This window comes from Podarcis bocagei (genome assembly GCF_964188305.1).
Source record: "Podarcis bocagei genome assembly, chromosome: 1".
Classification (NCBI taxonomy): domain Eukaryota; kingdom Metazoa; phylum Chordata; class Lepidosauria; order Squamata; family Lacertidae; genus Podarcis; species Podarcis bocagei.
This window is the reverse complement of record NC_138125.1, coordinates 11,733,648-11,754,895: the sequence shown is the minus strand read 5'-3', so window position 1 is coordinate 11,754,895 and position 21,248 is coordinate 11,733,648. Positions and strand designations below refer to the sequence as shown.

Genomic DNA, 21,248 nt, shown 5'->3' with positions numbered 1-21,248 from the left:
GTTGCCCCAACTACTTTGGGCAGCTTCCAACAAAGTATAAAGGAACACACGGAAACATCAAACATTTAAAGCTTTCCATACATCCATATGCAGTGGGGGAAATGTCTGCACCTGGGAACTCTGTTGTACCAACAGCAATATCCCTAGCACTGGGCAGATGATGAAACTAGACATTAAACATAGTTCTAGATCAATGTTTCCCAAATTTGGGTTTCCAGCTGTTTTTGTAGTCCAAAAACAGCTGGAGACTCAACTTTGGGAAGCATTATTCTAGACATACATAATAGGGGCAAATATGTCTTCCATTATGTCTCTTTCTCTCTTTCTCTGTGTGTATGTGTGTGGAGCCACAAGTGGTTATGATTTGGAGTAGAGAAGGAGTGACGCTCCCCTCCCTCCTTGTTTTTTAAATTTTGATTGCTCCCACAAGCGATTATTTCCCCAACAGTTGCACATATCTACCTGAAAGTTCTGCCTACCAGGGATCTATAATTGAAACCCTTTGCCCACAGGCATAATGATAGGATAGGATACAGCACCGATCTTTGAGCTGCCTCTCTTTGTCACACTCCAGCCCAGTCTTCCTAAACCAGGTGCCCTCCAGATGTTTGGACTACAAGTCCATGGTCAGGCTGGCTAGAACTGATGGGAGTTGCAGTCTAAGATGGTAGGAGGGTACTTGGGTGGGGAAAGCTGCTCTAGCAAAACTGGGACACCATCACACCAGCGAATCACATTTCCTGATGGGAGACCTTTCTAGGTATGCAGGTCCCACAGGATGAATAACATGGAGCATGTGAGGTGACAGCTGTCCTGATAAAAGTATCACTCCAAATGTTGAAAGCAAGGTTTCAAGTTACACAGAACTATTTTTCCGGCTTGGCTGAAAACGGGTAGGGATGATGGGAGGAATTAAAGAGATGATGAGACATGCCCAGGCTCTCTCTCTCTCCCACTCCACCATGTGGGGTTTAAAACAAAGGAGGAGGGTTTAAAAACATGAATTGCGTTAACTGGATTACAAACCATCTGACCTTGCCAAAGGGATTAAGTTACACAGCACACCCTGAGGAAGAAGGCAGCGAAAATGTCAACAAGATGCACAGAAGGAGATTGCTAGCAAGGAAGTGCGAAGGAATTAGATTTTGAGGCATTTCCCCAACTCCAGTCCTATTCTGGTCTCTCAAGAATCCCCGTCAGTTTCTTTCCGCTGCCAGATTTTGCCGTCAAGGCTTCCCACAGAAGCCAGGGAGAAAGGAGAAATGGCTGATTCAGCATTTGACACCTTCCAGGGTGGCTTCTGCAGTCAACGTTGCTATTAGGCTTGGTCATGCTGCGGTACAAAAAAGGGCCTGCGACCCATAATGGTGGTATGGGGGCATTTACTTGGCTGGGCTTTCAAGCAAGCATATGAGCTCACTTATGGCCACACCATCTCTTCCAGATGTTGTGGACGGCGCTTTCATTTGTAGGTTTGTGCTCCTGCAATTCCAGGCTCTAATTGTGGAGCTGGAAATCAAACCACCCAAAAGAAAAATTTATACAGCAAAACGTTTTCTGCTTACCGTGTTTTTAAAAAAGAAAATAAATGCCAGTTCTGTGAAGTATCTTACATATAACAGAGCCCAACTTCTGTTGTTAAAATCAAACATGTATTTTAAGTCCGTGGTAGCTTCCTTTCTGGGGCTAACAACACCTTAGGGAGCAATTTTGTTGTTGCAGAGGCTTGGGGGAAAGAGTTAGACCCCAAGGTCCCAGTTAAGGACCCCCACCCCCCACCCCCACCCCCTGTTTAAAGGAAAAAAACAAACGTGACAAATGCCATTATGAATTAAACATCACATCTGTTCTGGCCTTTAACAATATAAGCCCCAAAGCTGCAACACTGGAACTTTTGCAAAGCTGTTCAAACTTACTTGCTGCTGCTGCTGCTGCCGCCTGAATACCCCAGTGAAGCCCAAAGCATGTGTTTTATTTCTGTTTGATGTCCTGTTTTAAATTATGGCCTCAGCAGTAATGAGGCAATGCAAGACTTTTCCGTGGTACTTTGGACAGCTCCATGCAGGGCTCAGGCTGGAGGTCTCATAAGAGTGGAGTTCATATGTTGTTTCAGCAGCAGTTGTCCTCAGGCTGAGCCTTAAACAGGAGCTTCAGCTCCAGGTCAGTAGCTAGCTCTGCCTTCTGTGAGAGGAGCCCTTTCATCTTAAAGGGCCCAGCCTGCATTGTTGTTCTTTAGTCGTTTAGTCGTGTCTGATTCTTCGTGACCCCATGGACCAGAGCAAGCCAGCCTGATTTAGCATGCTTTCGAACTGCTATGTTGGCAGGAGCTGGGACAGAGCAATGGAAGCTCACCCCATTGCGGGGATGTGAACCACGACCTTCTCTGATCAACAAGCCCAAGAGGCTCAGTGGTTTTCAAGCACTGCACCACCCGCATCCCAACTAGAGTATACTATGTTGTCTGCCCCTGCCTGATGTTTCAAGATACACTGAGGTTCATGTGTGACATCCATTTTCAAAACTCAGACGTGAGTCCATCTAGCCTAGTACTGTCTACTCCAGTCTTTTCTAACCTGGTCCTTCCAGATGCAGTGGACTACAACTCCCATCAGCCTCAGCCAGCATGGTCAACAAAATGGCCATGTTTTAATAAAAGCTTTATTGTCAATGTACAACCTGTGTACAATGAAATTAACCAAGCCTCCCCCCCCCACAAACAATCTCATTGCACTCTGTGTGCTTGTCACACAACACACCAACCCTGAAAGTCAGTTGCACTAAATTATTTTCCGTTCAGCAGCCTAACAGCCCACGGATAGAAACTGTTTTTTAGCCTGTTAGTACGACTGATTATACTTCTATATTTCCTGCCCAAGGGTAGAAGATTAAAGAGGTGCTGGCCGGGGTGTGAATCATCCCTGATAATTTTTCTCGCTCTCCTGAGGCAACGATCCCTTGCGATGTCATCTAGCGGGCTCAGGGGACAGCCCATGGTATCATGTGCTGTGTTCACCACCCTCTGTAAAGACTTTCTGTCCGTGGCTGTCAAGCCAACGTACCACACTGTGATAACAATATGAGAGGACACTTTCTATTGTGGGCCGGTAGAAGGAGGTCATCAATTGTTGTTTAACATTGTTCTTTCGCAAGACCCTGAGAAAATGGAGTCTCTGTATATTGTTTTTCCAAGTGAGCTCTTCACTAAGGTAAGGTTTATGGGGATTGTAGTCCAATCAGAAGAACGCCAGGTTATAAGATGCTGCTTTATTCTAACTATCAGCAGGTCTCCAAGGCCACAAGCAGAGTTCTTTCTGCTACCTGAGATCCTTTTAACCGAATATACCAGGGAATGAGCCATAGGCTTTTTGTGGGCAAAGCATGTCTATGACAGAACAGGATGTGTTTGCTCCAAAAAATACCAGTGAAACACTAAAAGCACAATAGCCATCCGCTTGACATTGGATATCCAGAATGAGCAAGCTCAGTTTAAAATATTGCATCACTTCTGAAAGATGCTCAGGCTTGGGTTCTAGCGAGCCTCAGTAGGAAGATAATGCCATACATGCAAATGCCGGTACATTGACAACATTTGTTATGCATTTAGGCTATTTTTAGCTCACTTTTCAAATCGTATTAATTCCAAAAGTGGGGCACAATGAACAATGCAAATAAAATCATAAATGCAACAAGGAAATAGCAGAGGGGTAAGATAAAAATCAAGAATCAACATTAAAAGCAGTATTGTAGATAGAAGAGAGGAGATTATCTCTTATCAATCTAGGCTTTTAAGGCTAGAGAAAGCATGCTGGCTTCTTAAAACTGTCCATTTACGCAGGGCTAGACAGAAGCTGGCTCTACATGCAGCAAGTCAAACAGAAGCTGCTTAGCCTACCTGCCATTTATTAACACACCTGTTTCATAGTCCCAGGAGTTTGTAAAGATAATGAAACCTTTAACATTATAGAGCAAGACATGGCCTGTGGCTAAATTCGTTTTTACTCTATTTAAGATCTTTCTTGCCAGAAATCATAATTATATCCTCAGATCAGGCTTTATGCACTAGGCCAGGGGAAGGCAAACTAAGGCCTGGGGGCCGGATGTGGCCCAATTGCCTTCTCAATCCAGCCCGCGGATGGTCCAGGAATCAGAGTGTTTTTACATGAGTAGAATGTGTGCTTTTATTTAAAATGCATCTCTGGGTTATTTGTGGGGCCTGCCTGGTGTTTTTACATGAGCAGAATGTGTGCTTTTATTTAAAATGCATCTCTGGGTTATTTGTGGGGCATAGGAATTTGTTCATTCCCCCCCCCCAAATATAGCCCGGCCCCCCACAAGGTCTGAGGGTCTGTGGACCAGCCCACAGCTGAAAAAATTGCTGACCCCTGCACTAGTCATCTCCTTAGCACCACTTTTAAAAGGCAAGCTGAAGGTCAAAAAAAGCCCTATGACTCACCAAATGCAAAAAGAGAAAATGAGATTCAGCCCAGCTATTACATCTTCTGTCATGTACCCATTTTATCTTGAAATGTGTGTGTGTGTCTCTGCATGTGTATGAGAGCACTAGAAAGTCCCCACCACCACACACACATGCAATTATTAAAATAAAGAGTGTCCCCATGGGCACACTACTGGCAACCTAAGCAGCAAATTGGTACAATTCTACCATGGAAACAAATCAGAAAGATTTAACTACACAAACTTTCATGTCTTCTAACTTGCATCTTGCTGTGTACTTCTTACTTGGCTTTTCTCTTGAATCAATCAATCAATCAATAGCATTTGTAGCCAGATCCCCATTTGAACCTGCCCACCCCCCACCCCTACCAATTGCTCTCCAGGTTCCAGGTGCATGTTTGCAAAAGTGAACGTGCTCTTTCATGAACCCTCGGGGCGGGGGGAGCATGGGGAGAGTTGTAGTAGACAAGTGCTATAGACAAGACATACATAAGAAAAGCCTGCTGGATAACACCAACATCTTTACTGAGCTGTCCTGGTCAGTCACCACCAGTTCAGACCCCATCAGCATATATGTGAAATTAAGATTACTTTTGCCCTAACAGGCATCACTCGACACTTGCTTCCATTCAACAGCGTTTGCCATTTTACCACCCATTCACTCCGTTTGGAGAGGTCCTTTGGGACATTTTTTAAAGGTGGCAACCATTTCTCCACACAAAAAGCTCCAAAACGATGCTGCACTGAGAAAAGCAAAGGCTGACCATTGATGTTGACTCTGCTGCTGCCGCTATCACTGATAGCAACAAAAACGTTAGGAAGGAAGGAAGGAAGGAAGGAAGGAAGGAAGGAAGGAAGGAGCATCAAAAAAATGTGAGGGCCATAATGAAACAAACAAAACACAGAACAAAATAGGCTTCCGGCAACAAAAGCAAATAGAATCTCAAACTGGAAAAAACTTTATTGCCCTTCCATATATTTTGGACACATGACTCCCTGGGAGAAGCAGAGGGATGCTAAAGGACAGGGAATATGTGGCAGAAGGTACACAGGTAGGGGTGTGAAAAGGAGACAAAGAGGACTTCCTGTTCCTTAAAGGGGTCCCCCACATGTCAAAGCCTGCTCAGTGGCTCAACTGTGCAAGACAGACAGAAATAAAAGTGGTACAGAAGGAGCATTTCCAATTATTTTCCTAAGAACAACTGAGGGCTCAGTAGTAAAACAAGGACATGCTGTACTTGTTTTTAAAAGCTTAGAAATGCTATATATCCATGACTTCCCAGGTTGCTAGATAGCTTATTGGAAGGAAATATTTCCTTCCAGCGTAAACACTAAGCCTTTGTAACATGCAGACCCCCAGCATACGAGCGCCAGTGTATTCAGGCGGGCCAAGCGAGGTGGGCCTCAAAAGTCGCTGCAAAGGATAGACTAACCAAAAGCTGTCACAAAAAACCGAGTCCGACAGTGATGCATTTAGGCACAGACGAAATAAAGCAGGACCGAGTCAACTGACCTCTGCTGGCAAAGAGAGCCAGGAAATTAATGACTCGGAGGAGAAGTTGGCCTTTGTTCCAAAAAGGCTTTATAAGTCAATGCACAAGCATCTTACAAGCAAACCAAAACTTGACAGGTAGCCAGGATAGCCGGGCCAGGCTTGGGCAGGAAGGGAGAGGGGGAGGGAAGGCAGCTGAGCCAAAAATAAAACAGCCTGCGATTGCCAAACTCATAAAAGCATTACAAGGATCTGTTTGTGAGGCCACAAAAACACAGCTCAGAATCTCTGCACAAGGAAAGGTTTAATTCTAGAAATATTTCTCAGACGCTCAGGCTTTGCCCCACATAACCGAAGGGCACGGCTGCGACGGCAGAAGCAGATTTCACCACCAAGAGAGGGGGCGGAATGGGGAGAAGCTCCACGACACTCAAGCCAAGCGCATACAATCACATGCTTGTGTTTGGCTCCCATAAATCCACCCTTCTGCCGCCCTAACAGGTTGTGTTGTAAAGGGACAAATAATCCCTCTTCACTGAGGAAGGTGGAAGTTGTGTACTTTTGCTCTTCTTCGTGGCAATTGTGCTGCGCCAAGTTCTGTGGGGCATTTTGTTCTCTGAGCTATTTAACATCGACATGAAACTTTCCTGTTGCCTCTTCCCCCGCACCACTTAATTTATCAGTTCAGGTGTCATAGAATGTGGGGGTACAGAAGAGTGGGGTGCAGCGGGTTGGGATGAAACAGAATGGAGTGCAGTTCTTGTGGGTGGGAGGCTTTGCTCGGTCGAAAGGAAACGAGATGCGAATACTGAAGCTGGTAGATGAGTGTTGCTGCTTTGGTCTGTGAAATATTTCGGAGAAGCAACACTCTGTTTAGTCAAGCATCCCCAACCTTCCGCCCTCCAGATGTTTTGGACTACAATTCCCATCATCCCTGACCACTGGTCCTATTAGCTAGGGACCATGGTAGTTGTAGGCCAAAGCATCTGGACGGTTGGGGATGCCTGGTTTAGGTAAAGGTCTTATTAAAATTTAGGACTCTCTAATCTGTGTCCAACACACTAAGCACTGGGTTAAGCTATCACTCCTCAAATGAAGAGTTCCCAAAGCACAGTTGCTTAGCCACAGCTGCACAGCAGGCTGCCAAAAAGGCCGGGTACAAACGGTAGTGAAAAATAATAATTCAAGAATAAATAAGCAGTTTTGAAACTTGGTGAGCATTACAGCTGTGTAGCACTCCAGAGAAGCGAGATTTCCCCAGCAGAATGTGTGAAGGAGTGCTGTTACTTCCATTAACTCAGCAACAAACTTTTACCACAGTTATTACGTGGCGGACAGAGTTGTAAATTAATATTTCCCCCTCCCCGCTCCCGACAATCTAAATTCATTCATGGTAACTGTGCAGAAGCCCTCTCTTATTTATTTGTGTGATCACAGTTTTTAAAACAGGATATAAGAGAATGTGGCATTCTTCCTGATTCGTTTGAAACAAAGCTTGACTTCTTGTGCAGAACCTGGGCTTTTTGCTAGCTTTACCTTCCTCTGGATTATTTAACTGTGGAAATTATTCCCCATATGGCATCATGATTCTGAAAATGCCCCTATTTGCCCTTTCCTTTTGTTACTAAATCAGTAGGTTGCCCTCTTAAGTTCTGCCATATTTTATTTTATTTTTGTATTTTAAGCGGAAGGAAACTTGCCTTGTAATAAGAGAAGTGCTAAGGTCGCTGTGGCCATTTGCAGCACATATTTGCAATCTAAACATATCAAGTTGAAACTGATCTTATCGGTCAGTGCCTAGAAATGGAGTAAAAAAAAATTTGGATTGCTTACGTAGTTAGTGGTTTGGCAGTACTACAAGGAAGCATGAGTGCAGGGTACACATGGTTGGGGACACAATCCATCAAGTACCGTTCTTGTGGCAAACCGCACACAGACACAGACACCCAGCATTCTTGTAAGAGGATCGGAGACCTGGTGGAATGGATATGTTGAATGCCAGAAGCATATGGCCAACCCAGTTTTGAAAAGCAACCAGGCATGTCAGCTGGGTGAAATTATCACGCTGGAAGCCTGTAAGAATTCTAGAACCTATGTTTTGACAGTGGAACAGTCTCCCTCGGGAAGTTGTGGACTCTCCTTCCTTGGAGGTTATTAAGCGGAGGTTGGGTGGCCATCTTTCATGGATGCTTCAGCAGTGATTCCTGAAATGCAGGGGGTTGGACTAGATGACCAGTGGGTCCTTTCCAACTCTACGATTCTATGAAAGGGGGAGTGTTAAGTGGGGATTCAGTATTGAAATCACCCCATAGTTCTGTTGTTGTTTAGTCGTATAGTCGTGTCCAACTCTTCTTGACCCCATGGACCAGAGCACACCAGGCACTCCTGTCTTTCACTGCCTCCCGCAGTTTGGTCAAACTCATGCTGGTAGCTTCGAGAACACTGTCCAACCATCTCGTCCTCTGTCGTCCCCTTCTCCTTGTGCCCTCAATCTTTCCCAGCATCAGGGTCTTTTCCAGGGAGTCTTCTCTTCTCATGAGGTGGCCAAAGTATTGGAGCCTCAGCTTCACGATCTGTCCTTCCAGTGAGCACTCAGGGCTGATTTCCTTCAGAATGGATAGGTTTGATCTTCTTGCTGTCCATGGGACTCTCAAGAGTCTCCTCCAGCACCATAATTCAAAAGCATCAATTCTTCGGCGATCAGCCTTCTTTATGGTCCAGCTCTCACTTCCATACATCACTACTGGGAAAACCATAGCTTTTACTATACGGACCTTTCTTTCCAAAAGGAAAGAATGGTGAGGAAACCAGCCAAGAGAGCCTCCTCTTTACATCAACAGGTCAGAACAGGTTGGCTGATACTTCCCGATTACTATAAAGGCCTCCAGATCAGCTAGAATTCCTCGTTGCTCAGGCTAGCAAGCAAGCTTAACCTGGAAGCTTTCAGGCTGTTTGTGGCTTCCTCCCCGTGTCTTTTTTCCATCCTAAACTCCACAAGAGCCACGTTTGACAAAGAGCGAGAGAGAAAAGCTTTGGGGTGCACATGCCATAAGTCTGCGGCAACTGCCTAGCTAGGTCAACAGATGCAGACTCCAAAATACAACAGAAAACTACATCTGTATTTTAATGCGCAATTTCTCTCATAACAGCTATGCTAACTGAGCCACATTTACCCAAATGCCTTCCCTTGTAAGGTTTCTCTTTATGTTTAATTTTGTTTTTTGGTGGGTTTTTTTAAAGAAGAGGTCTCATTTTAAAATGCCAATAGGTAGATTCTGGATGATCGAGGCTATTCATTTAAGGAGAATCGTTTCAAGAGTACACTCTGCTTTATGAGGCGAGCATGAGACCGAAATAGACAAGCAACTTTAATGTGGTGGAAAGAAAGGGGGGGAGAGAAGCAGCAGGGACAGCTGCAGAGAGAATAAACTAACTAGCATGAGAAATTAGCAATTTGGTGCTAGTGAAGTGCTAGCTTTCTGCATTTCAATTATGGCTTGGGCTAAAATGGCCAAAAAACAAAAACAAAAACAGGTAATGGGGATGGCATGTTGAATTTATAGATTTCACTTACCTTGCCCAAACTAACAGGTTACATAATTTGTGTTGTCCCAAGAAGCACCTGATAAAAACATGTTAACAGTTCCTTCCATCTGCACCTCCCTCAATGAAATCAAATGTTGATGCAGCCTAGCAGCATTAAGAGCACAAAAACTGATGGAATACAGCAGTGGGGCAAGGCCCCACCCCACACTGAGAGGTCCAGGACACAGACAAATTAGATTAATTCATGGAGGAGAAGGCTACCAGTCATAATGACAATGTTCTACCTCTACTGCTGGAGACAGTATGCCCTGAATACCAGTTTCTGGGAATTGCAGATGGACAGAGAGAGAGAGATGTTACACTCGGGTTGTGCTTGCAGACTTCCCATGGGCATCTGATTGGTCACCGTGAGTACAAGGTGGTGGACTAGATGGTCCACCAACTGGTCTGATCCAACTCTTCGTGTGTTAGAAAGACCCTTTCCTTTTGGTACTTTCCTGATACTTTGGGCTGTAGGCATAATCATCGACTACCCAATTCCAGTCAACCTGAGCAGGGAACTCTTGCGTTTAGGGCATGTCAGTTCCAGATCTCATTTTGCTCTCTGGCTCCAGCAACCCAAGATGGTGCCACAGAAGGGTAACTGGAGGAGGAATGAAGGGAGCAGGGATTGACATAGTGACCGATTTGTGCAGGGGTTTCATTGCAGACCCACATACAGGTTGCCAGGGCCCACATAAGGCCACCCTGCCTCATTTCCCCCCCCCCTTTTAATTAGGTTTTTGGGGTACTTCCAGGTTTGGCACAATGCCTCAAGCAGTTGTTGCCTATATTTCTTCTCTTCCCAGGCATTTTAACAGTCACTGTGCATGTGTATTGGGGGGAGGGGAGCAATCTTGATTTGTGTATGGACTCTTTCAAGATAGGCTGCTTTCCCCCCATACCTGCAGTGCTTTTGGCAAGTAGGATCTGCTTTCTGTATGCACAAAACTGAACGATCTGATAGCGGGGGGAAATATGTACTCACCTTAAAGCACTAGGCTGCAGTTTATATGTTGAGACTAACATATTTGGATTCATTTGGATAAGCCCATAATAATGCTTGGGGGAGCTTCATGTCATTTTTCAAAAATGATATGGAGAGGCTCACTGTAAGGCTGTCAATTTCTGTCCCTAAGAATAAATTGACCTCATTAATTGCCTAATTATATCTTATTTACTTGGACCACTATGTCAACCACCAATACCTTTCCACCCATAGATACAGGGGTGGGGGTAAGAGAGAGAGAAGTATAGACATGGGCAAATGTATGAAGTCAAAACTGAACACTGGGGGAGCTATTAATAACAATACTGCTAATAATAATTTTATTTCTTATACCCCACCCATCTGACTGGGTTGCCTCACCCACTCTAGGCAGCTACGAACAAAAATACAAAAAATAAAATAAAAGCAAACATTACAAGCTTCCCGAAACAGGGCTGCCTTCAGATGTCAACAAGGCTGCCTTCAGGTGTCTATATAGTTAACTAGAGCAACTAATGGAGTTTAAGGCAATGGTGCAACATGGGAGGAATTAAAAATATTGCTGCTATAAAAGCTAACAAATGTCTTACATTTGAAATTACATGGGGAAACCCAATTGCCCTCTAAAGATTTACTGCACAACGTTTAGCAAAACAAAATACAGATTGCAAGGCTTTTTCGCCCTACTTTGCATAAAATCTCAGTAAAACCTTAGCTGTAGCATAAAGAGCGTTAGCCTCTTCCACTGTGACTTAAAAATTAAGTGCAAGAATATCATTCCTTGGAGAGAGAAAAACCTTCACTAGTATACTCAATGAGACTACTAATTATCAATATATAATGGAATCCTCCCACATTTTACCAAACCATCCCTTAGCCAATCTCTCTTATGTCATCCCAGACCCTTCTGGGATATAATAATCTTAGGGTGGGAGACCTTTTTCAGGCAGAGAGCTAAATGTGGCAACCCAGTTATCAAGGGGTACACCTGACTAGAGATCTAGGGAAATAGCAGTAGCGGAGATAAAAATAAATAAATTCCTCCCCACTTGGCAGGATGTCGCAGACAACCGGCTTACAAAGTACTTATACACATACAGTACTGCCCCGCAAGACGAATGCCTCGCAAGACAGAAAACTCGCTAGACGAAAGGGTTTTCCGTTTTTTGAGCTGCTTCGCAAGACGAATTTCCCTATGGGCTTGCTTCGCAAGACGAAAAACGAAAACGTCTTGCAAGTTTGTTTCCTTTTTCTTAACACTGTCAATACAGTTGTGACTTGACTTCGAGGAGCAACTCATAGAACGCGGTGTGGTAGCCTTTTTTGAGGTTTTTGGTGATTTTTGAAGCTTTTCCAAAACTTCTTTTAAACTTTTAAAACTTTTTTGGGGGGTTTTGGATTTTGGGTTGGGGTGTTTGGAATTCAAGGACTTGGTGTTGGGGAGGGGTTTGCAAGAATCTGGAAGCTTGGTTTTTTTCTGCATGTTTATGATTTTCTATGACCATTGGGCCACTCTGCTGTTTTTTTAAAAAAAATCTGGATTTGAATTTCTGTGTAGTGGGTGGCTGGGGGAACAGTTGAGGAGGGGGTTCTTCAGCAAGAAGCAAAGAGTGGAAGAGGAACCTTCTTCGAGTTGTCCCCCAGAGACTTAGAAAATGTACTGTACACTTTGTTGATTTTTAAATGTTTTTCTGTCATGTTTAGAAACTTAATTTATTGTTCCTTCAATTTTTGAAATGCTCTTTACAGTATGTGTGACTTTAAAGAGCACTTAATAAACTCTTGTACCAAATTTGGCTTTGTTTGGCCTTTTTTTGACCATAGGAACGCATTAATTGAATTTCAATGCATTCCTATGGGATTTCGTGCTTCGCAAGACGAAAAATTCGCTAGATGAAAAAACTCGTGGAACGAATTAATTTCCTCTTGCGAGGCACCACTGTATTGTGGTAAACTAGGTAAAGGACCCCTGACCATTAGGTCCAGTCGTGACCGACTCTGGGGTTGCGGCGCTCATCTCGCTTTATTGGCTAATGGAGCTGGCGTATAGCTTCCAGGTCATGTGGCCAGCATGACTAAGCCGCTTCTGGCAAACCAGAGCAGCGCACGCAAACGCCGTTTACCTTCCCGCCGGAGCGATACCTATTTATCTACTTGCACTTTGATGTGCTTTCGAACTGCCAGGTTGGCAGGAGCAGGGACCGAGCAACGGGAGCTCACCCCGTCGCGGGGATTCGAACCGCCGACCTTCCGACTGGCAAGTTCTAGGCTCTGTGGTTTAACCCACAGTGCCACCCGCGCCCCTTGTGGTAAACTACCCCTTGATAAATGGTCATCTGTCCTCACCCGTCCTCTTGTATGGGGTAGGGGAAGGCTCTGGGTATTCAAATGGACTCCCCATTACCCCCTACTGACAGAAGAGGCAAGAAAGCTCTCCAGGGATGCTTGTGAGTTTGTGTGCATCAGTGCTTCCCAGGCATTGGCAGCCTTTTTCCCCTTCGATCATAAATTCAAGGTATACCTATCACACACTATACATTGTTCCCTTGTAAATGATCTTGTATATCAGCCTCTTTTTGCCCTCTCTCCCTTCTGTGATAAGGATGGCCTGTAGCAATTATACAAAAGAATAAAGTGCACTAGGACATGCTTCTTATTTTACCAATCATGGTACTGATATTTTCTCTTTCAAAGCCTATTTTGTGCCCTTAAGGATATCTCCCAGAACCACGCCATAAGACCCACCTAACACATCTCGAGAGACGGCTGTTCCTTATTTCTGCTCCTTAATGGGATCTCTATGTATTCACATCCTTTGTTTGTTTTTCAGGGGTTATTCCCTTCTTTACATCAGTTAGCCATCATTGCGTCTCAGCCAGGTTAAGAAGGCAGGCAACTGATTACTTAACCACATTATACATTACAGTAGAAGCAAATAAATAACTTTCTGAGGTCATTAATTTGACCTCTTCCATTTCAAGGACTACCTACAGCTTTCACTACCGACAGTAAATTTATCCACACACAGACACACTTCTTATTCTGGTAAGCGTTATGATTATTGAGCCAATATGCAGTTATTCTGTAGCACAGGGAACTGTTAGACACGCTCTGTCAAGAATTTTGTGTGTTCTGTTATATGCAATTTCAGCTTTAACTTGCAATTCATCTGAATTTTAGCTGAATTCATCAGGTTTTAGACTGTTCTTAAACTATACAAGTCTTAGGACAGAAATACACATGATTTTGTGATTCTTCTTACAGCCTTTAGTTTTACAAATATTAAACCACTGAGGTATAAGTTTGGTGGGAGAGGCTTATGCAAAGAAAATGGACTTTTAACATTTTCCAGCCCCCAAATCAGTCATCCCAAGTTGCTTTCACTTTTGCAAGAGAAACAATTCAGGTAATACATAGGTTTCAGAAGATCGGGGTAAAAAAAATATTGGGGAGTGATCTGGCAGAGGGGAGTCCTTCCCTGATGCTGTTTTCCCCTTTGAAATTGCACATTGTTGTAACTAAAAAATAAAAATCACCAACTACAAACATCCAACAAAGCTACAAGGATTGCAGCATGAGTAGAAGAACATGCTAAAGTGATAAAACATCTGTTTAAAATACCTTCACGGTGCAAAACCCCACAAAATTCACTCCTCAAAACGCCAGCACACTAAACAGGAAAAGTAACCTGCCATGTATCACCTGCTTGCCATTTTGACTCATCATAGCACCTTTGCACAACAGGAGTTCCCACAACAAAGCCCCCTAGGACCAAATCTTTCATCACCTGTGAAATTCACGAAGGCAAGGCGCAACCAAGGTTAAGCATATTTACATCCCCTTCGTTCTAATAGGACAAATTTAAGCATGAAACAAGTGCTCCTGCAGGAAAAGACCCTCAGTTGGGCTTGGAGACAGCTTGTGGGATCAGGGGACAAAATTTGACGCACAAAAGGCTGGTTTTCCAAGACTTTACATTAGATCTCTTGTGTGACCCATAATTTGTCTTCTCCCTCTATGGTTTAGGGTGGTGGTGGTGGTGTTTTTAAAAAAGCACTAAGATAATGACACTATCAATACAACTTATAATAAGATGGAGGCCTCACTAGCAGACTTTTGCATCCTCTTCCTTGTGGATCCAATGAGGTCAAAGTTATAAAGAGAGGTCATCTAGGGCAAAATGTAAACCCAGTAAAACATACCCAAGGTACCTCATCACTCTGTATATTTATTGATCATTTGTCATTCTGTCTTCAAAGCAGTTAACCCCAGCAGAATTCTGTGTTTCCTTGTATCACCTCCTGCCAAGGGCAAGGTCTATGGCTCTTTAGCACAGATTAATAAATCTTCATCCACAACTGAAAGTGTGGTGATGAGTCTTCTCTGTGTTTGATACAGTCTTGGAAGGCTACTAGTTTGACATTTCAGTCAACGCAATGATAACTGCTTAAATAACAGTTCTCTAATGGGTTTCATTTCCACTTGAATCCAATGAAAACGCCATTTGATCGCTAAGTTGTCATCTTCTATAATGCTTCTGTAATAAGCAAGAGCAATATGATCGCCGGTTATTATAATAAGAAGTTTCTAGGTTAAATGAAACAGAGAGAGAAATGGGCAAAGGAGCCATTCTTTTTACTAGCTCCCAGTGACTACTCATCCAAATAATTGACTGCAATGAGCTCAGATGCGGACAAAGGATGCAATCCATCCAGTGAGCCGGTGGTCTTTCCCCCTCGCCCCCTCACCACTTATGGGTTCAAGTTCTTTCTACCTCCATCTCCTTGTTCATGACCCTGAAGGCACCTCTCCTGTATGATGATAGAGCACCCCATCAAAATGAAATATGAATCTCAGAGGCTGGTGCATACAGAAGGGAGAAAGAAGATGGTGGTCATCAATACACACACACACAGCTCAACATCCAAAAAGAAGTCGGGAGAGGACAAAGTTCCTTTGTATGCTAGATGGCAGGCTCTGCACCTGAAACTTTGCCACAAGAAGAGCAGAAGGAAGCAAGGCAGTTGCCTCATGTCATCGGTCGGTAGCCAGTATGTGAATTTCTTCTTCATAAAGGCCTATAAGGAAAGAATGCTTGGTATAAAACAACTTTTGTTGACACAGCAGCACCACGTTCAAACATGCCCAAGTCTGCCAAAAGTGGATGCAACCCTGCCAAGTTAATGAGTGACATCATCAATCATGATGTTCAGTAGAAGATCCCTGCCAAAACGAAAAACACAGCTGCGTCCTTAAGAAAAGTACACTGCCGATGTTTATCGCATGCGAACCTACTAGGTCCTGAAACCCAAATCCAGCAGTTTGAAAAAAGATGGCAAGGATAAATAATTGCATCATGTTTATAATTATGATTAATTATTAACTCAAATTTCTACTCCATGTCCCAAAAACACTTTCATAATAGCTTGTAAAGCATAAGACGCAGTACAATATACATGAAATGCCATCAAAGCAACACTTAAAAATAAATCCAAATATATAACAAAGTCATAAAACCACTCTGAATTCAATTTCCTACTTCAGGCATTTTTTTAAAAGGGAAAAAGTTCTCAGAAGAAGTCTGTTCTCATAAACAGCTTTTTTTACTAGTTTCCTGGAAGACGACACTGAAATAGTCAGGGGGCAAGCCTTAATGTGATTTCTGAAGGCTGGGTGGCATTACCAAGACGATCCTAGCCCCTCTTGCCAACAGATGACATCATCATCATCATTATTACTACTACTACTACTACTGCTATCATTGATTTATTGCTGGTATTTGTAAGTTGCACTGGGATTTTTTGGGGTGAAAAGCAAGATAAAAATGCTTTAAATAAACATACCCCACCATTACTCCAAGGAGCTCAAGTCCTCACACCAACCCTGTGAGGAAGGTTAGACTTAGGAGTAATGACTGGCCCAAAGTCACCCAGTGAGCTTCAAGGCAGAGTGGGAATCTGAAACCTGGTCTCCTAGGTCCTACTGCTCAGAACCCAACGGATGAGCAACATACCTGAATAAGAAGAGGAGCACTATAGCTTCTTAGGCCAGACCTAAACAGGATCCTGACATTCTGGCCAGGTGCAGTTCCTGAGCAGTCTTCAAAGATGCCCACACAGACGGTGCATGACAGCAATCTAATCCAGAAGTTAAGAAGGGACAAAAGTCGGAGGCAAAGTCTTCATGGTAGGAACAAAGGAAGTTACCATCTATTGAATCAGTCTGTTGGTCAACCAGGCTCAGTATCACCTACAATGATCAGCAGCATCTCCCCAGGTCCTTCTCAGTCCTACTGGGAGAGATTGGGGATTTTTGCATGCACAACAGGGGCTCTACCACTGAGCTACTGCACCTCTTCTAGCGGAGGTTGCAAATGGATAAAGGCAGCTGTTACCTGCCTATTAAACAGCAGTTCTAGGTCAAGAACCCAAAAGTTAAGAACTTTCCATTCTAAGGGCAGTGAGATCTCATATAGAACAAGTCACCCACTGACTCCCGACTCCACAAGCTTTTTAAATTAATTAGACTGGCAGAATAACTTCTACTCTTCCAGTTTCAATGAACATCTGAAGTCACCTTTGAGTTCGTACAGGTTGCAAATTTTTGCCTTGCAATCAGTCTCAACCAAATCCTAGAAACCCCAAAGCACTGGGCATGTTTTCATTAGCATATGCTGCTAACTCAAATGAAAGATTTATTCAGTCAAAAGAGCAGGTCTTGCTGTGTGGCACTTGAGCCTATCACCATTCAAAAGAGCATACGTTTTTATGTGCAGTCAACAGATTGTTAAGCAACAAAATTATTTTCTTCTGCCGGTGTTTGGGTCAAAATTATATAAATTGGAGACAATCCATAGCAAAGAATTCAGATACTGGAAATTGTATTTGGAGCATCGGGGGGGAGGGAGCTGAAGGGGAGGCTCCAACTTTATCAAGCTGGCTGCAGCGAGATTTTCACATCTCATTAACAGCATAATGAAGGCTCAATCACAGATACAATAGTCTATAAAGACTGCCAGATTTATGAGCTGTACACAGAAGGTTCGACTTGAAGGGTTTGCTCTGACTGAGATTTATCATCGCCCACTTAAAGAAACCTTTTCAGCATGATACGGTACATGGAATATACATTAAGAGCAGACTGCAAAAGCAATTTGCACATTTCCAGGGGCTTTCATTAGGGCAACTACATGCCTAAGAGGCCACATATTAAAGAATTTTGACAAGTGGTACTAAGAAGTATAAAATGAAATCCATGCATCAATAAGGGTGAAGAAGGGAGTAGTGGGGATCAGGGACATTGCTGGAAAGAAGCACGATTTACCTCGAAGCAAACAGCAAAACGAAAGCAAGCAGTTTTTAAGCAAACAACTCCACATGTTCCAGTAAACAGATGGAAGCACAATAATGATCTGAGCCTTCTTACCATGTTCCTTAGAGAAAACATAGTGCATGAGACAAAAATGACTGCACACTGCTACTACCATTTACCATTTATTTGGCATTGCTTGAGATCTAAATGTGGATTCCTGAAGGTCACGAAGTGAATCTGAGGTGAGGATTAAAGGCAGGTGTAAAAAGCTGGCGGAAGCTTGCAATAATGCAAAGTGAGTAAGACACAGCAGTGGAATGGATGGTCAGAGGAACAGAAAAACAACAGATACTGTATTGGCTCTGAAAACCGAACCGAGAAGCAGCTTTGTAATCACATTCCATTCTTCATTTAGCAAGAAGGACTTTCTGTATCTGAAGGCTGCTACTGTACCAATATAGTTGGTCAAATTACAGACATTGTCCAGCATCCTGTTTTCCACAGTGACCAACCACATGCTTCCAGGAAGCCTATAGAAGACATTTTGAAGCAAGGTTTGATCCTTGTGAAACAGAACGTTTCTCCCCTCTCCTCCCACCTTAAATATATTCTGGGGTTTCTCCCAACCCTCTGGGGCAGCACAGAGCACACATGGGGGAAGATGAGGAGGGAAATCTCATTGCACTAGGGCTAATCGTTGCACCAGTGCAACTATTTAGTTGAATATCACCCAATAGTATCTTGGTGCCGCTATACAAGGCTAGGTGAGCCTCTGTATAAGTGAGCCTCTGTATAATGCAGAATTTGTCAACCTTGGATCCTCAGACCCAGATGCTGTTAGACTCGAATTCTCATCAGCCTCAGCCAGCTTAGCCAGTGCTTAGGAATGACAGAAGTTGTAGGCCAACAACACCTAGGGGCTCAAGGTTGAAGAAGGCTGGCATAATGACTTGTTGATAATCCCTGGGAGAGGATGGTTAAAACCGGGGTAAATTTAATGACATGTAGAACACATCACACAGGGACACGGGTGGCGCTGTGGGTAAAACCTCAGTGCCTAGGGCTTGCCGATCGCATGGTCGGCGGTTCGAATCCCCGCGGCGGGGTGAGCTCCCGTCTTTCACTCCCAGCTCCTGCCCACCTAGCAGTTCAAAAGCACCCCTAAGTGCAAGTAGATAAATAGGTACCGCTTTATAGCGGGAAGGTAAACGGCGTTTCCGTGTGCTGCACTGGTGCTGGCTCGCCAGAGCAGCTTCGTCACGCTGGCCACGTGACCCGGAAGTGTCTCCGGACAGCCCTGGCCCCCGGCCTCTTAAGTGAGATGGGCGCACAACCCTAGAGTCGGACACGACTGGCCCGTACGGGCAGGGGTACCTTTACCTTTAGAACACATCACATGAGCAGAAACTGATCCCAAGACAATATGAGATCCTACAAACATTCCAAGAGCATTCACACCAATAGCCACGAGTCTTTAGAGTACAAAACAATATATATGAAAGTCAAGGCAAAACACAAAAAATATTAAGGAAAATACAAGGCAAATCTCTTCAGTCTAGAGGTTTAAAAATTCACAGGGAAGGAAGGGAAATGAATGGTTTACGTATTAGCATATGTTGTCCATATAATATTCATTATACGGACAACGTATGTCAGTATGTAAGCCATTAGTTCCAAATATACTTCCAAGAAAAGTTAAAACATAATACTGGCAGTAAAATTGCACAATGAAAAGATAGCCCATGGCATGATCACCTTATTACCAAACTAATTAAGGCACAGCATCACCTAAATGTGCTTTTCTCCACGTGTCACCTAAGAGTTCTCTCACTCTGTTTTGAAGCTCTCAGCCCCTATGGCCACTGGGCTGATGCAGCAAACACTGACAAAAGCCCGCCACCAATCCCCATCACAGAGTAGCAAGCTCCAATTTGGTACAAAAGTGAAACAACCAGAGCCTCTTGTGCTTCGCAACTCAGTTCATATGTCTAACTTTGGTTGTACTTACTGTGGTCTCGATCCTTAGTCAATATGAATTCTTTTATAGATTCTGTTATTCCAAGACTGGCGGCTGTAGGGAGAGGGCCAAGCAGGGATTCCAGGGCAGGCTGCCTCAGAGGAGACTCTTTTTCCTTTGACCTGTCTTTATCCAGAAGTTCACTGTAAAAGTCCTTGTTTAAATGATTCGCAGCTGCTTCCAGTTCTTCGTCTTCTCCCTCCTCTTCTCCAAATATACTCGAGGCATTGTCTTCCATGCAGTCTTTAAAGGGAGAGGATCAAATAATTTCATCAAAAATGTTAAAACAGATGTGTGCTATATACTGCTGGCAGGCTTCTTTAGACTCCTAAGAATCTCTCACAATCACTATTTCTTTCTAGCGTGAGTTCATTACTCGTCCTTGTCAAAAAAACAAACATCAGAGCCACACTCCCCTCCGCTCAGTGAATGCATATTGAAGGTGTGAACAGAGCTGGAAATATGCCCTCTAAAGATGTGCTGGCTGGTGCAGAGGCTGCTTTGTGAGCAAAACCAATGCCATTGTGAATTCATTCAATATTTTGCAGTCTTAACTGTGGTGTTTCAGTAACAAAGCAACATTGTAAAGGGGGGAATTGCTAAAATTTTCTTGAAGCCACCAAAACGAGAGGAAGCATCTGCCCAGCATCCCTCCATCATTCCTAGGTCCAGCTCCAGCTATGAGCAGCCGCCCAGCAAGAGACTTTGCTGAGAGCACCAGAGGATCAGTTTCCCCAATGAGTGGCTGAGAAGCCTGCTCATAGTGCTTCAAAGTTGGGCTACTGGCACAAGAGAGGTTGCCTTCATAGCTTCCAGCCTTCAGAAATCCCACTCCTTAAGAGTTGGAAGACCACAATCTCTTGATTAAAAGCTCCCTCATAGAGGTGCCAATGTAACCAATGAAATGATCTGAACAATGAAATGTAAAGATAGAGATGCATTATTCCGCAGTCTTCAGTTTTGTTTTATTTTTAAATCAATGAGTCCAACACAGATGGGCATCATCATATATTTTACTACTTTCCTGTATGTCCGTGTTTAATGCATTTCTGGTGACTGGGAGCTCGCAAAAGGTTGGGAAGGGAAATGAAGCTATTTATATCCCATACGTACTTACAAAGTTCTGCAGTTGAGTAGACATATCATCTGGGAAGACATTCACCAATACCAATGCCTGCTCTCTTCTTTTCCCTGGAAGCTATTTGATTTCTCTACCAATAATTTTTAAAAGTCAATACAAAACTCTCAATTCATCTAGTTAGGGCTAACAACACTGAAAGAGGTATCACAAATTCCCCAACTCTGTTAGAAAATCCAACTCTTCCTGCATCATTCCTAGCTTACAAATGAAATACTTCCTTTTTCTCTATATTCCAAATTGATGCACTTATATACCCAAA

The 21,248-nt window shown here is 43.6% G+C and overlaps 1 protein-coding gene across 1 annotated transcript in view; it reads right to left on the bottom strand.

Annotated features, from left to right (window-relative positions):
• The window catches only part of BRF1 (BRF1 general transcription factor IIIB subunit), a 200,804-nt gene that overhangs the window by 66,732 nt on the left and 112,824 nt on the right, over positions 1 to 21,248 (bottom strand). Inside the window, exon 11 of the mRNA XM_081192565.1 lies at positions 19,840 to 20,091. Coding sequence (XP_081048691.1) covers positions 19,840 to 20,091 — 252 coding nt within the window. The remainder of the gene's footprint in view (positions 1 to 19,839; positions 20,092 to 21,248) is intronic.